Source organism: Ranitomeya variabilis, chromosome 6 (genome assembly GCF_051348905.1).
Source record: "Ranitomeya variabilis isolate aRanVar5 chromosome 6, aRanVar5.hap1, whole genome shotgun sequence".
Taxonomy (NCBI): Eukaryota; Metazoa; Chordata; class Amphibia; order Anura; family Dendrobatidae; genus Ranitomeya; species Ranitomeya variabilis.
This window is the reverse complement of record NC_135237.1, coordinates 334,347,585-334,364,452: the sequence shown is the minus strand read 5'-3', so window position 1 is coordinate 334,364,452 and position 16,868 is coordinate 334,347,585. Positions and strand designations below refer to the sequence as shown.

General features: G+C 46.6%; 1 protein-coding gene across 2 annotated transcripts in view; it reads right to left on the bottom strand.

Annotated features, from left to right (window-relative positions):
* LY86 (lymphocyte antigen 86) overlaps positions 1–14,396 on the bottom strand; it is a 95,927-nt gene extending 81,531 nt beyond the window's left edge. For both annotated transcript variants that reach the window (XM_077267653.1, XM_077267654.1), the window contains exon 1: positions 14,129–14,396. In XM_077267653.1, the coding sequence (XP_077123768.1) occupies positions 14,129–14,249 (121 nt within the window). In that variant the 5' untranslated portion in view covers positions 14,250–14,396. The remainder of the gene's footprint in view (positions 1–14,128) is intronic.
* Positions 14,397–16,868: the final 2,472 nt, after the last annotated feature.

Here is a 16,868-nt window from a genome sequence, read left to right as displayed (position 1 = left end):
GGGGACCCCTGCACTAGAGCTACCAGCTAGCATAGAGACATAATAAGCAAGCTGGACAAAAAAACCAAACAACTGAAAATCAGCACTTAGCTTATCCTGAATGATCTGGGAGCAGGTAGGCAGGAACCAAACAGAGCACATCTGAATACATTGATAGCCGGCAAGGGAATGACAGAAAGGCCAGGTAAAATAGGAAACACCCAGCCTCTGATGGACAGGTGGAAACCAAAGGCCGCAACCCACCAAAGTCACCCAGTACCTGCAGTAACCACCAGAGGGAGCCCACAAACAGAATCCACAACAGTTGCTGTGTGTATGCCGCTGTGCAAACCAACTGCTTTTTTAAAAGCACAAATCCTGTTGCTCCTTCCTTTCTGCACAGCTATCTTGTTTGTTTGTCCTCATTTTTTGTGTGCAGCAGTCCTTTTTATTGCTGCCTGCCATACTTTTCAGAGATTATTGTAGGGAGATAGTAATTGTAGTACGGTCCTTTTTTTTTTTTTTAATATCTTCCAGCCACTTTCAGCCCCTGAAATTGTGTAGTGTAAAACAGTGGGCTTGTATTTTTCTGCACTGTCCCACACCTAAGAAGGGAGATTTATATTGCCAATCAGTGCATCTGTGCCAGTGCTGTCTGTGGTATCTGTTATTCATTTTGTGCCACAGGAAATATACAGTGATATAGTGGGCCTGATTTATTCACTTGTCTCCCATATCAAAATTAAAAAGAATTTAAATAAAGGGAGAATAATCTTGGCAAATCTGTGCCAGTGCTGTCTGTGGTATCTGTCATTCATTTTGTGCCACAGGAAATATACTGTGATATAGTGGGCCTGATTTATTCACTTGTCTCCCATATAAAAAAAAAATTAAAGGGAGAATAATCTTGCCAAATCTGTGCATCTGTGCCAGTGCTGTCTGTGGTATCTGTCATTCATTTTTTGCCACAGAAAATATACTGTGATATAGTGTGCCTGATTTATTCACTTGTCTCCCATATAAAAAAAAAATTAAAGGGAGAATAATCTTGGCAAATCTGTGCATCTGTGCCAGTGCTGTCTGTGGTATCTGTCATTCATTTTGTGCCACAGGAAATATACTGTGATATAGTGGGCCTGATTTATTCACTTGTCTCCCATACCAAAAAGAAAAAAAATTAAATAAAGGGATAGTAATCTTGGCAAATCTGTGCATCTGTGCCAGTGCTGTCTGTGGTATCTGTCATTCATTTTGTGCCACAGGAAATATACCATGATATAGTGGGCCTGATTTATTCACTTGTCTCCCTTATCAAAATAAAAAAAAACATTAAATAAAGGGAGAATAATCTTGGCAAATCTGTGCCAGTGCCAGTGCTGTCTGTGGTATCTGTCATTCATTTTTTGCCACAGAAAATATACTGTGATATAGTGGGCCTGATTTATTCACTTGTCTCCCATATAAAAAAAAAATTAAAGGGAGAATAATCTTGGCAAATCTGTGCATCTGTGCCAGTGCTGTCTGTGGTATCTGTCATTCATTTTTTGCCACAGAAAATATACTGTGATATAGTGGGCCTGATTTATTCACTTGTCTCCCCTATCAAAAAAAAAATGTAAATAAAGGGAGAATAATCTTGGCAAATCTGTGCCAGTGCTGTCTGTGGTATCTGTCATTAATTTTTTGCCACAGGAAATATAGTGTGATATAGTGGGCCTGATTTATTCACTTGTCTCCCAAATCCAAAAAAAAAAATTAAATAAAGGGAGAATAATCTTGCCAAATCTGTGCATCTGTGCCAGTGCGGTCTGTGGTATCTGTCAGTCATTTTGTGCCACAGAACATATACTGTGATATAGTGGGCCTGATTAAATCCTGCATTCTCCCACACATAAAGAGTGAGATTTCTATTGCCAGTGTGTGCATCTGCGTGCGTCAGTCCTGTTCGTGGCATATCTGCCAGCCTCTTTCTGCCAATCAAACTGTGTAGTGTAATCCAGTGGGCCTGATTGTTCCCTGCATTCTCCCACACATAAAGAGTGAGATTTCTATTACCAGTGTGTGCATCTGCGTGCGTCAGTCCTGTTCGTGGCATATCTGCCAGCATCTTTCTGCCAATCAAACTGTGTAGTGTAATCCAGTGGGCCTGATTTTTCCCTGCATTCTCCCACACATAAAGAGGGAGATTTCTATTGCCAGTGTGTGCATCTGCATCACTCCTGTCCGTGGCATATCTGCCAGCCTCTTTCTGCCAATCAAACTGTGTAGTGTAATCCAGTGGGCCTGATTGTTCCCTGCATTCTCCCACACATAAAAAAGTGAGATTTTAATTCACAACAAGTTTACGTACACCTTCTACCTGCTTGTACAGGACCACATAACAGTTGTTAGTTTGGTTTATTTTTTCCAAGAATGAGGAAGTCTGGTGGAAGAGGTCATGGCTGTGGGCGGTCATTGCCAGCTGGTAATGATGGTGGTGGTGGTGGAGCATCTGGTGGTAGTGGGAAAAGCAAAATAGCACCTAAGTCTCAAGTTGTTGAGCCAGCGTCATCGTCTGGCTACACAAGGCCTCGAAGGCTCCCTTTTCTGGGAGTAGGAAAACCGCTTTTAAAGCCGGAGCAGAATGAACAAGTTTTGGCTTTCATTGCTGACTCTGCCTCTAGCTCTTTCGCCTCCTCCTCGGAAAGTGCCAAATGTAAGAGCAGTGCATCGTCAGTGGATGTTCCCGGTCAGGGACCAGTCGCTTCCTTGTGTTCTTCACCCAGAACAACAGAGAAGGATGCATCAGGCGACACAACAGGTTACTCCATGGAGCTATTTACACATACCGTTCCTGGGTTAGAAAGGGAAATTGTTAACAGGCCATGCGCATTACAAGATGAATCGGACATGGAGTGCACAGATGCACAGCCACAGCCAAATTATTATGCTGTTCCTTTGACTCAGATCAGAACATTGCCCTCGCAGTGTACTGATCCAGAATCTGACCCTGATGACACTATTAAGCCCCGTCACAAACGCTATAGTACTGGCTTACACGGTGACCCAGAGGAAGGTGCCCAGGACATAGAAGAGGAGGTCATAGATGACACAGTTGTTGACCCCGATTGGCAGCCATTGGGGGAACAGGGTGCAGGCGGCAGTAGCTCTGAAGCGGAGGAGGAGGAGTCGCAGCAGGCATCAACATCGCAACAGGTTCCATCTGGCAGGCCCGTATCTGTTTAAAGGTATCCAATAGTAGGAAGAGTGCAGTCTGGTATTTTTTTAACCAAGATCCAAATGGTCAGTGCAAAGTCATCTGTAAGAAATGCTCAAGGACCTTCAGCAGAGGTCAGAATGTTAAAAATCTAAATACAAACTAAATGCGTAGACATTTAACCACCATGCACTTGCAAGCCTGGACTAACTACCAAATGTCCATTAACGTTGTAGCACCCTCTCACAATGAAGCTAGTCAGCAATGCTACATCCCTTCCCTCACTGTAAGCCCACCATTTACCACACCACCTGCAGTAAATGTGGCGGTTTCGTCGCAAGGCCAAAGCCGTCAGGGAATCACCAGGTTCGTGGTAGGAAACACTGTATGTAGGGCAACAGCAAGAATACCATCACCAACACTCTCTCAGTCTGCCATGTCCACCGGCACCCCCGCTAGTTCCACCCTATGCAGCTCTCCAGTCCAGCTCACCCTAAATGAGACTCTCGTTAGGAAAAGGAAGTACTCATCCTCGCATCCGCATACACAGGGTTTGAACGCCCACATTGCTAGACTAATCTCATTAGAGATGATGCCCTACCGTTTAGTTGAAACCGAAGCTTTCAAAGCCCTGATGGACTACGCTGTACCACGCTACGAGCTACCCAGTCGACACTTCTTTTCGAGAAAAGCCATCCCAGCCCTCCACCAGCATGTAAAAGACCGCATTGTCCATGCACTCAAGCAATCTGTGAGTAGAAAGGTGCACCTGACAACAGATGCATGGACCAATATGCATGGCCAGGGGCGTTACGTCTCCATCACGGCACACTGGGTTAATGTGGTGGATGCAGGGTCCACAGGGGACAGCAATATTGGGACAGTTCTTCCTAGCCCACGGTCTAGGAAACAGTTGGCTGTAGGCGTTCGTCCCCCCTCCTCCTCCTCGTCCTCCAGCAGAAGCGAGAGCTCGTTCACAGACCGCAGTCGCACGACCTCTCCATCCGCAGCTGCCACTGTTGCACACGAGGTGTCCCATTATGGGACAGCTAGTGGCAAGCATCAGCAGGCTGTATTGGCAATGAAGTGTTTGGGTGACAACAGACACACCGCGGAAGTTCTGTCCGAGTTCTTGCAGCAAGAAACTCAGTCATGGCTGGGCACTGTACATCTTGAGGCAGCAAGGTAGTGAGTGATAACGGAAGGAACTTTATGGCTGCCATAGCCCTTTCACAACTGAAACACATTCCTTGCCTGGCTCACACCTTAAACCTGGTGGTGCAGTGCTTTCTGAAAAGTTATCTGGGGTTACCCGACCTGCTCCTGAAAGTGCGCAGACTTTGCTCGCACATCCGCCATTCGCCCGTACACGCCAGCCGTATGCAGAACCATCAGCGGTCTTTGCAACTTCCCCAGCATCGCCTAATCATCGACTTTGCAACAAGGTGGAACTCCACACTGCACATGCTTCAGAGACTGTGCGAACAGAGGCGTGCTGTTATGTATTTGTGGGAGGATACACATACACGGGTAGGCAGTTGGATGGCAGACATGGCGTTGTCAGGTGTGCAGTGGTCGAAGCTACAAGACCCGTGTCAAGTCCTTCAGTGTTTTGAGGAATGCACATGGCTGGTTAGTGCAGACAACGCCATAATAAGCATGAGCATCCCCCTAATGCGTCTGCTGATGCAAAGTTTGATGCACATAAAGGAGCAGGCATCTGCAGCCGAGGACGAGGGAAGCCTAGATGACAGTCAGCCATTGTCTGCTCAGGGAAGTCAACAGGATGAGGTGGCAAGCGAAGAGGAGGAGGACGAGGAGGATGATGGGGATGAGTATTTTTTGGATGAGGAAGCTTGTCAGGGGGCAACAGAAACTGCTGGCATTGCAAGGCCGGGTTCTGGTTTTTAGAGGGAGACAAGTGACATTGATTTGCCCGAAAGTGCTCCTCAACCCAGCACATGCACAGATTTGACAACTGGCACATTGGCACACATGGCGGATTATGCCTTGCATATCCTCAAAAGGGACCCACGCATTATAAAAATGATGACCGATGATGATTACTGGTTGGCCTGCCTCCTTGATCCTCGCTATAAAGGCAAATTGCAAAATATCATGCCACATGAGAACCTCTAACAAATATTGGCAACCAAACAAGCTACTCTTGTAGACCGTTTGATTCAGGCATTCCCAGCACACAGCGCCAGTGATGGTTCTCACACGAGCTGCAGGGGGCAACAGGGCAGAGGTGTTAGAGGTTCACAAATCAGAAGTGGCGTTGGACTGAGGGGTTTTCTGACCAGGTTGTGGAGTGATTTCACAATGACCGCAGACACGACAGGTACTGCAGCATCAATTCAAAGTGACAGGAGACAACATTTGTCCAGTATGGTTACTAACTATTTTTTCTCTATTATCGATGTTCTCCCTCAACCGTCATTCCCCTTTGATTACTGGGCATCCAAAATAGACACCTGGCCTGAATTGGCAGAATATGCATTGCAGGAGCTTGCTTGCCCAGCAGCTAGTGTGCTATCAGAAAGAGTATTCAGTGCTGCTGGTTCAATACTGACCAAAAAAAGGACTCGTCTGGTGACCCAAAATGTTGATAATCTAACCTTCATTAAAATGAACCACTCATGGATTTCTAATTATTTTTCCCCACCTTTCCCGGCTGACACCTAGCTTTCCTGAAAAAAGGTCTTGCATTGGGACTGGTGTTACTGACTGTTGCAATCTCTAAATTTGCAGCTGCTGTTTGTACAGCATACGAAATGTCTACACCTCCCTAAATGGCCTAACTCCCCCCACGGGGCCGTGGTTTCGCCACTTGGCGCAAGCACCCGTCAGAGTGCCTTTTGTCTGAAGAGGTGGGTGTGTCCACTTCACTTTTGGTCTACGGCACTGCCACTGGGTCCGTCATAGTACAATGAAGTGTCTCTGGCGGTGGTGGCGCGCACCCAACGTCAGACACACCGTTGTAACATGAGGGGCCCTGGTCCTGTACCGCTTGCCACGAGAGAGTGCCCCCCCCAGCTCAAACAGTGCTCTACCACTTGCAAAATTATCTCTTGCTGCTCCACCACTGTTTAGTCTATGCGCTGAAATCATTCAATGCCTGGCACTGACAATAACAATTTGTTGACATGTATGATGCTATTCAAAATAGGCAGGGGCCCTGTCCTACTTTTACAACAGTAAATACTTTGTGCCAAATTGCAATGTCTGAAAGTCAGCATAGGAGCCCAACCCTGTACCGAAGTATGCCCCCCCCTTTTTTTTTTGGGGGGGGGCGAGACATTGACATCTATTTAGTTTTTGGGAGTACTTACTATCTGCGGTCCCTCCTTCGAATTGTCCTCCTGAGAGCACAGCAATGCTGCCTGTGTACTCCTGCCACATAATGGAAGCTGCATAGAGTCTATTTTGTTATTTTAGGCCTTCTAAGTCTGTCTGCGGTCCCTCCTTCGAATTGTGCTCCGCTGAGCACACCAATGCTGCCTGTGTACCCCTGCCACATAATGGAAGCTGCATAGAACCTATTTTGTTATTTTAGGCCTTCTACGTCTGTCTGCGGTCCCTCCTTCGAATTGTCATCCGCTGAGCACACCAATGCTGCCTGTGTACCCCTGCCACATAATGGAAGCTGCATAGAGCCTATTTTGTTATTTTAGGCCTTCTACGTCTGTCTGCGGTCCCTCCTTCGAATTGTCCTCTGCTGAGGCCACCAATGCTGCCTGTGTACCCCTGCCTCATAATGGAAGCTGCATAGAGCCTATTTTTTTATTATAGGCCTTCTACGTCTGTCTGCGGTCACTCCTTCGAATTGCCCTCCGCTGAGCACACCAATGCTGCCTGTGTACCCCTGTAACCTACTTTAAACTGCATAGAGCCTACTTTCCATTGTAGGCCTACTACGTGTGTCTGTCTCAGCCAGTCCACTCCTTGCAGTTGTCCTCCACTGAACAAAGCTATGCCGCCTGTGTACTCCTGTTACCAATAGTGAACTGCATTTATCCTACTTACTTATTTGTGCCTAGTAACTGAGTAAGCCTGTCATAACAGTTGTCCTCCACCACAGAACCCAGCTATGCTACATGTGTACTCCTTTTACCAATTTTGAACTTAATATAGCCTTCATTTTTATTTTAGGCCTACTTCGTGTGTCAGAGCCACTAATTACACATGCCCTCCTCCGCTGAACCACACTGTACTGCAAGTGTACTCCACTTACCAATTTTGAAAAGCATTTTGCCTAATTACTTATTTAGGCCCACTTATTGTGTCTGTCTCCCATTACAGTTGTCCTCCACTGCACAAAGCTGAGCTTCAATCTTCAGGCTCTCATTAAGTAGTTGTTGTTAATATGTGTGGTTGGGGCCTACTAACGGTGTCTGCCGCTCCCTGGTGTTGTCCTCCACTGTACAAAGCTGAGCTTCAATCTGCAGGCTCTCATTAAGTAGTTGTTGTTAATATGTGTGGTTGGGGCCTACTATCGGTGTCTGCCGCTCCCTGGTGTTGTCCTCCACTGTACAAAGCTGAGCTTCAATCTTCAGGCTCTCATTAAGTAGTTGTTGTTAATATGTGTGGTTGGGGCCTACGAACGGTGTCTGCCACTCCCTGGTATTGTCCTCCACTGTACAAAGCTGAGCTTCAATCTTCAGGCTCTCATTAAGTAATTGTTGTTAATATGTGTGGTTGGGGCCTACTAACGGTGTCTGGCCCTCAAAGGTGTTCTCCAGGTTTACTTGCCTGAGCTTCAATCTTCAGGCTCTCATTAAGTACTTGTTGTTAATATGTGTGGTTCGGGCCTATTAACGGTGTCTGCCGCTCCCTGGTGTTGTCCTCCACTGTATAAAGCTGAGCTTCAATCTGCAGGCTCTCATTAAGTAGTTGTTGTTAATATGTGTGGTTGGGGCCTACTAACGGTGTCTGCCGCTCCCTGGTGTTGTCCTCCACTGTACAAAGCTGAGCTTCAATCTTCAGGCTCTCATTAAGTAGTTGTTGTTAATATGTGTGGTTGGGGCCTACTAACGGTGTCTGGCCCTCAAAGGTGTTCTCCAGGTTTACTTGCCTGAGCTTCAATCTTCAGGCTCTCATTAAGTAGTTGTTGTTAATATGTGTGGTTGGGGCCTACTAACGGTGTCTGCCGCTCCCTGGTGTTGTCCTCCACTGTACAAAGCTGAGCTTCAATCTTCAGGCTCTCATTAAGTAGTTGTTGTTAATATGCGTGGTTGGGGCCTACTAATGGTGTCTGCCACTCCCTTGTGTTGTCCTCCACTGTACAAAGCTGAGCTTCAATATTCAGGCTCTCATTAAGTAGTTGTTGTTAATATGTGTGTTTGGAGCCTACTAACGGTGTCTGCCGCTCCCTGGTGTTGTCCTCCACTGTACAAAGCTGAGCTTCAATCTGCAGGCTCTCATTAAGTAGTTGTTGTTAATATGTGTGGTTGGGGCCTACTAACGGTGTCTGCCGCTCCCTGGTGTTGTCCTCCACTGTACAAAGCTGAGCTTCAATCTTCAGGCTCTCATTAAGTAGTTGTTGTTAATATGTGTGGTTGGGGCCTAAGAACGGTGTCTGCCGCTCCCTGGTATTGTCCTCCACTGTACAAAGCTGAGCTTCAATCTTCAGGCTCTCATTAAGTAATTGTTGTTAATATGTGTGGTTGGGGCCTACTAACGGTGTCTGGCCCTCAAAGGTGTTCTCCAGGTTTACTTGCCTGAGCTTCAATCTTCAGGCTCTCATTAAGTACTTGTTGTTAATATGTGTGGTTCGGGCCTATTAACGGTGACTGCCGCTCCCTGGTGTTGTCCTCCACTGTACAAAGCTGAGCTTCAATCTGCAGGCTCTCATTAAGTAGTTGTTGTTAATATGTGTGGTTGGGGCCTACTAACGGTGTCTGCCGCTCCCTGGTGTTGTCCTCCACTGTACAAAGCTGAGCTTCAATCTTCAGGCTCTCATTAAGTAGTTGTTGTTAATATGTGTGGTTGGGGCCTACTAACGGTGTCTGGCCCTCAAAGGTGTTCTCCAGGTTTACTTGCCTGAGCTTCAATCTTCAGGCTCTCATTAAGTAGTTGTTGTTAATATGTGTGGTTGGGGCCTACTAACGGTGTCTGCCGCTCCCTGGTGTTGTCCTCCACTGTACAAAGCTGAGCTTCAATCTTCAGGCTCTCATTAAGTAGTTGTTGTTAATATGCGTGGTTGGGGCCTACTAACGGTGTCTGCCACTCCCTTGTGTTGTCCTCCACTGTACAAAGCTGAGCTTCAATATTCAGGCTCTCATTAAGTAGTTGTTGTTAATATGTGTGTTTGGAGCCTACTAACGGTGTCTGCCGCTCCCTGGTGTTGTCCTCCACTGTACAAAGCTGAGCTTCAATATTCAGGCTCTCATTAAGTAGTTGTTGTTAATATGTGTGGTTGGGGCCTACTAACGGTGTCTGGCCCTCAAAGGTGTTCTCCAGGTTTACTTGCCTGAGCTTCAATCTTCAGGCTCTCAGTAAGTAGTTGTTGTTAATATGTGTGATAAGGGCCTACTAACGGTGTCTGCCACTCCCTTGTGTTGTCCTCCACTGTACAAAGCTGAGCTTCAATATTCAGGCTCTCATTAAGTAGTTGTTGTTAATATGTGTGTTTGGAGCCTACTAACGGTGTCTGCCGCTCCCTGGTGTTGTCCTCCACTGTACACAGCTGTGCTTCAATCTTCAGGCTCTCATTAAGTAATTGTTGTTAATATGTGTGGTTGGGGCCTACTAACGGTGTCTGCCGCTCCCTGGTGTTGTCCTCCACTGTACAAAGCTGAGCTTCAATCTTCAGGCTCTCATTAAGTAGTTGTTGTTAATATGCGTGGTTGGGGCCTACTAACGGTGTCTGCCGCTCCCTTGTGTTGTCCTCCACTGTACAAAGCTGAGCTTCAATATTCAGGCTCTCATTAAGTAGTTGTTGTTAATATGTGTGGTTGGGGCCTACTAACGGTGTCTGCCACTCCCTGGTGTTGTCCTTCACTGTAAAAGCTGAGCTTCAGTCTTCAGGCTTTCGGCCTATAGTATCAGATATTTAACTGCATTTGGCCTACTTGTCTGGTTGGGCCCTACTAATGGTGTCTGCCGCTCCTGGGTTTGTTTTCTTGAGCTTCAATCTTCAGGCTCTTATTAAGTAGTTGTTGTTAATATAACACTGCATTTGGCCTACTAGTGTCGTTGGGGCCTACTAACGGTGTCTGGCCCTCAAAGGTGTTCTCCAGGTTTACTTGCCTGAGCTTCAATCTTCAGGCTCTCATTAAGTAGTTGTTGTTAATATAACACTGCTGTTGGCCTACTAGTGTGGTTGGGGCCTACTAACGGTGAACAAAGCAATGACGTCTGGTTAGTCCTGTTACCAATTTTGAACTGCATTTAGCCCACTTTATTATTTGGGCCTATATCTGTGTTTCATCCTCATCCTGCCCATTGCCCAGCCAGTGCTAGATGAGTCTAGTGGTACATTGACCCAGACCACTACATTCCCCTTGCACGCTACACAGCCACAATCTGATCCTGCTGAAAGTCAGGTTCCCCTTCCTGCATACTATACCACCTTACACTGGGACAAAGAGGAAGGTGCAGATGAAAGTGCAGGTTCCTTCATCAGGTGGGGGGGCATACTCGTTGGCGACATCACAGGCACAGGGCCCCTCAGAGTATGCAGAAGTGTCGCTGCCGGTGGGAGGCGCCCCCGCCGTGCAAACACACCGCCGTACTTTGAGGGGCCCTGTGCCAGTGGCAATGCCAACGAGTGGGCCCCCCCTGCTTGCTCAGGATCACAGCACTTGCAAAGTTGAAATACTTACCTCTCACTGCTCCACCGCCGTGACGTAGTCCACGTTTCTTGGGCCCACTAAAAACTTGAACCAGCCCTACCCCCCACAACTTTAGCCACATGACCTCCAATTTCCAATGCGCAACTATTATTATAAAGTTAATTTAGATTGACAAGCTTCAGAAACAAGAATGGATGTTTTTTCCATTAAAATGGGCACTGTAGGTGTTTTCCTGGCCCCCACTCACTGCCGACTATGCTTCCCCATTGACTTGCATTGGGTTTCGTGTTTCAGTCGATCCCCGACTTTTCGCGATAATCGGACGATTGCACGCGACTCGACTTTTGAGATAGTCGGGTTTCGCAAAACACGACTCGACCCAAAAAAAGTAAAAGTCGCTCAACCCTAGTTATGAGTGCTGATGTGTAGCAAAAAAAAGTGAAAATACTACTTTTTTGCTCTGTGGCACCTTTATCATCAACATCAGTGGGGGTTCATATAGGCCAGATTGCAAGCGATCATTAAGTTATGATGGCATATCCTATCAATATATCATTGCTTACTAAAATGGAAGAAGAGCCTTTAAAGGGATTGGTCCGACTGCAGATTATGCTTCAGTGTTACCACTCCAGAAGACCTTCGACTGAATCAGAAGTGATGATCTCTCAATCTTCAGTCACCTGACAGGGACCAGTGGTAGGCTACAATTTTCAGGTGACTAGATCTGGATGTCACCATTTCCAGTCTAGGCGAAGATCCTCCAAAGTGGTGGCGCTGGAGCAAAGGGCAGTTAAATGGAGAGCACACCTTCACCTTTAGTTAATTATTCTAACATTATCTGTCTTTGGTCAACATCAGTGAGTGATAAAATTATTTTTTCAATCAATTAGGACTGTTCTCTGCATATGGACAGGGCCAGTTTTAGACAAAAAGGTGCCCTTGGGCAAAAGTTCAAAGTGGGGCTCCATCACACAGAAACATTTCTGTTTTATTTACATGCCCTGAGTTCAGGCCATTAAGCGACAATATTGAAGTTGTTTGGTGCTTGTTTACTATCCTCTTTATGCTGAATGAGGAGGAATGATGGGCACAGATCAATCACAAGTAGATGTTCCCATACAGTATCAAGTTATCAGTAGCATATCTGTGATGTGGTGCCGACAACAATATGTTGCCAAGAACAATGATTTTTGTTCCTGCAAAACAATCCAATCTCCTGATGAGTAGGCAGCATATCATAATGCACCCCATAGTCCTCCACATGGTATAATGTACACTCCATAATCCTTCATATAGTATAATGTGACCCATAGTCCTCATGTAGTATAATGTGCTCCATAGTTCTCCACATAATATAAAGTGATCCATAGTCCTCCATATAGGATAATGCACTCTCTATTGTCCTCAATATAATTTAATGCACACCCCATAGTCTTCCACATAGTTCTCTATATGGTATAATACACTTCCCATAGTCCTCCATATAGTATATTACACTCCCCATAGTCTTCCATATAGTATAATGGACACTCCATATTCCTCCAGACAGTATAATACACTCGATCATCCACTATATAGTATAATACATTCCCATAGTCCTCCATGTAGTATAATACACTCCTCATAGTCCTCAATATAGTATAATGCATTCCCCATAGTCCTCCATATTGTATAAACCACTCCTCATAGCCTCCATGTAGTATAATGCACTCCCCATAGTCCTTCATAGAGTATAATGCACTCCCCATAGTCCTCCATACAGTATAATGCATCTCACATAAAGTACATATAGTATAATACACCCCATAGTTCTCAACAGAGTATAATGCAGCCACCATATAGTGTATATAGTATAATGCACTCCCCAGAGTCCTTGATAGATTATAAGGCAGCCCCCATATGGTACACACACAGTATAATGCCCTCCCCATGGTCCTCGATAAAGTATAATTCAGTATAATTCAGCCCCATAGAGTATAATGAAGCCCCATATAGTACACATAGTATAATGCAGCCCCCATATTCCTGCAGTATTATGGCCACCACATACTCAATGATATATATATAAAAAAATACAACACTCACCTCTCCCCATTCTCTCGCTGCTCCAGTTTCTGCAGCGCTTCTCCTCAGCAGCTCCTCTGCCCAACACAGCATGATGCATGATGAAGTGACAACATCATGCCTGCTGTGTTAGATGCAGAGGTAGAATCATGAGAGAAGGAGCGTCACCTGAGGCTCTCTCCTCCATCATTGCTTTCAACTATATCAGCATGATGTTGAAACAGTTGAGTGCACAATGTTGGGTGGGGCCGGGTGCCAGCCGTGGTGATGGGCCCCCTAACTTACATAGCACCACTGCCTGGGGGCCCCTGGGGAAGTGTGGGCCCTAGGGAAATGCCTAGCATGCTTTTTGGAAGGGAATACTGTTGGGATCTCTGTTCATGAAAATGAAAACAGTGCTCTAATTGCTTTTCAGCTTCTTAAAATTTAATAATATTTAACTAAGGGTGCATATTTATTCCCTTCCATTCAAGAGGCATACTAGGTATTAAACAGAGTTACTATTACTAAGCAAAGTTTGGGCAGTTCATAAATATATTGCTGTCAACATTGTGGGATCCAAAGAGCTTGGAGACTCCTGAAAACAATACTATAAAGTGTGAAATATTTAACTTGACACCAAGTATTTGGTATCACATCTGAGAGCAGCATGATATAGGGTCAGAGACCCGGTTTCCTGATACGATGGCAGAAACCTGGTGACAGATTCTCTTTAATACAGAAGCTGTGCTTTTACATTGCCATATGCCTTTGATGTTAGCTTTAAGGTACATGTTTATTCTTTATGGAAACGTACAATTACAATTAGCTTTCTGCTTATAAACAGATTATAAAAGACACGTTTGTGCTACATTGAATTACAGTGGCTCTGTGCTGTGACTGTCTCACCTCGTAGTCAGGTTGTAGTTTTAATGAAAAATATCTAGTTCATGCTGAGCTGGCAGGCAGTGCTCCGTCATTGTATGCCCTTGGTAAAAGCAGGCATTGCTTGCGTTATAAGTTATCCTCAGCACGACATGGAAGTTATTAAAACAGTCAGGAGTATGCAGTGATCTTTAGCAAACAAGAATTCAGTTTTCCGTGAACTCACCACAACTTTTGTAATATGCTTCAAAGTCCTTTGTCTTGCAGATTGTATGTGTAGGCCATTCTTTCATTTCTCCTGGCCACAGGAACCAAGAAATAGTGAAAAAGATAGCGAAATTCTTCATTCTTCAAGGAGCTGTCTTTCTTCTGAAGTAGTGGGTCAATTTTGTCCTGCTGTTTGTGATACCTTTTAGAAAACTAATTTCTACACATCCAGTCCTAATCTTAAATGCCAGATCTGTCTGGAGTGTGGGTATTTCGTAAATGCTACAAGAAACGGCACTATTAGTTCCTCATAAAAGGTCTTGTTTCACTTCTTAAATTAGTGTTTTCACATGTAAATGCTTTACTTACATTTTTAGAGAAGTATACAATATATCTTAATATGAAGGATACAGAAAAAAACATTAAAGAAAAACAAGTCTTAATTTCTTGCCGAAAATTCTTTTTGCTTTAATCTGAAGCAGCAGCACCAATGGAGATTTTATCCTCCTGGAACAAAGGATAGACGATAGAAATTAACAAGCAAAAAAAGGGCTGTGTGGCACTCCTAAATGGGTGCACAAATAGGGTTCCACTCAAACTATAACTCGAATTATAAAAATGCGAATGCGGCACAAATTTTTGGAGTGCCGAATTCTCATTTTATTAAATTACTGGAGGTGATAGAAATTAGTTTAAATCGTCTTCTGCCTATAAATACCTACTAGCTTTTTTCTTTCCCAAGTGTACTTATCACATATTTTCAGGAAACCTTAGACTCAGAAAAACTGCGCAAAAAATACAACTCTATTGGGAGGGAAAGTACGTGCTACTGTTTCAGACTCAAGGAAAGAGAATTTACGATAAAAAATAACTTTTCCTTGTTGTCCTACAGTAGCAGAACCAATGGAGAAATAGCGATTAAACATCCGTTGGGTGGGTACTCCTAATCCAGGACAGAAGAACCTCTGTGACAAAGGTTGACTTTCCAGAATCTCTGATGTCTAGCTTTTAATGTTTCACAAAGCTAAGGGCCAAACTCCAAAAGACTGTCCTGCAGATTTGCTCAATGGGCATGCAACTTCTTTCTGTCCATGATGTGGACATAGCCCTAGTTGAGTGGGCTTTTATAGTCTGCGGGCCTTCACTGCCTGCTTGCTTATAGCAATTAGTAATAGTGTGCCTCAACCATCTGGATAAGGAGACTTTTGATATCTTCTGACCCCTGTTCTTCTCTGAGAAACAAAGAAAGAGATGTTCCGACTTCCTATACTGCTTTTGGCAGCCAACATGCATCCAGGGAAGAAAGGCCGTACTGGGCCCCTGGCCATTAAGGGAGGCCGCCATGACAGGGAAACGTGTGACGATAGTGAGCTTATTAGGTCTGCTGGGGGGTACAGGGTTAAAAGAGGTGAGGGGAGTGACGGAGTTTTTTGAATTCGAAGGGTGAAGGAGGGGCCGAGGGCAGGGGGGGGAGACTTTATAAAAGGGGGTGGCTACGTCAGTGGGGCAACCATTTTGGGTACTCACCGGCCATAGACTGAAGCTCCGTTGTACCCACGAACGATGGACGTCGAGGCCTTGCTGCAGCAGCTGCGGGACACGGCAGGCACCCAAGGGACAGATTGGCTGCAGGCTTCGGTGAATAGCCTGCTCCAGGGGTCGGTAGCGGGAGCATCCATCGCTCCTCCAGCAGGACGCCGGCCGCGGAGGTCTCGGCCTCCGGCGCGCTTAAGCCCCGAGGCTACCCCCTGGGTCCGGAGCCGCATTCGAAGCCCCTCCAGGGACCCTCCAGCCGTGGTCGGTGGGTGCGCTCCTCCTACTCCCCGCCCGCAGGCTGGGAGGAATCCATCCAACAGGCGGGACCTACAACAGGGCCCGGGTTCCCCCCCCACCGCAGCACAGTGGCGACGGAATCCGGGACCAGGAGTGGCAGGCGCCAGCGTTCCGGCTGGCCCTGCTCAGCGTGGAGGAGTACGAGGAGCCAGGGGGCGGGCCCCCATGCGGAGGCGGTCCAGCGGCTGGCAGCCCGCCGGCCTGTCTTCCAGCGCGCCCGGAAGAACGGCGCATGACAGGCAGCAGGGACGCGGTACGGAGAAGGCGGCTCCGGTGAGCGGCGGGCAGCAGTCGGCTGCCTCGGTCAGCAGCGCTGCGGCGTCACCGCAGGGCCGGGGTCTCCGGCAAGATGGCGCCGCAGCAGGGAACTCAGCGCCACGTGATCAAGGACTCCGGAAAGATGGCGCCGCATCCTGGAGTTCTGCATCTCCATTCCAGGACCCAGGACCTCCCCAAGATGGCGGCGCCCTGTGGACAGCAGCGGCAGCTCCGAGGGTCCCTGCCATTATCGCCAGTGTGCCTGCTTCTGGCGGTGGGCAGCTGGTGAGGCAGGTTGACCTGGGAGCTGCGGAGCCAGCAGCAGACAGAACCAGCATGGGACCAGCACATCTTCGTCAGGATCCAGGACTTCTGGCTGCTGGGTTCACAGCGCCCAGGCAGCCAGGTGAGAGCCAGCAATTTTCTGTATTTAACCCCTGCTTAGCTCCTAATGAGGTTAGGGAGCGGGAGGCAGCTATGGGGGGCGCTAGCGGGGGGATGAGTTTAATATTACATGGCCTTAGAGATTTAGCTAGAATATGGTATGGGGGTCCTCTTGGGGTAGGGTCACCTACAGCGGCTTGGTTAGGGAGCGCAGAGAGGGCAACAGGTATAGGAATGCTATCAGACACCGAGGTAGTTTCGCAGTGTGGGGGCCGGGGCGCAGC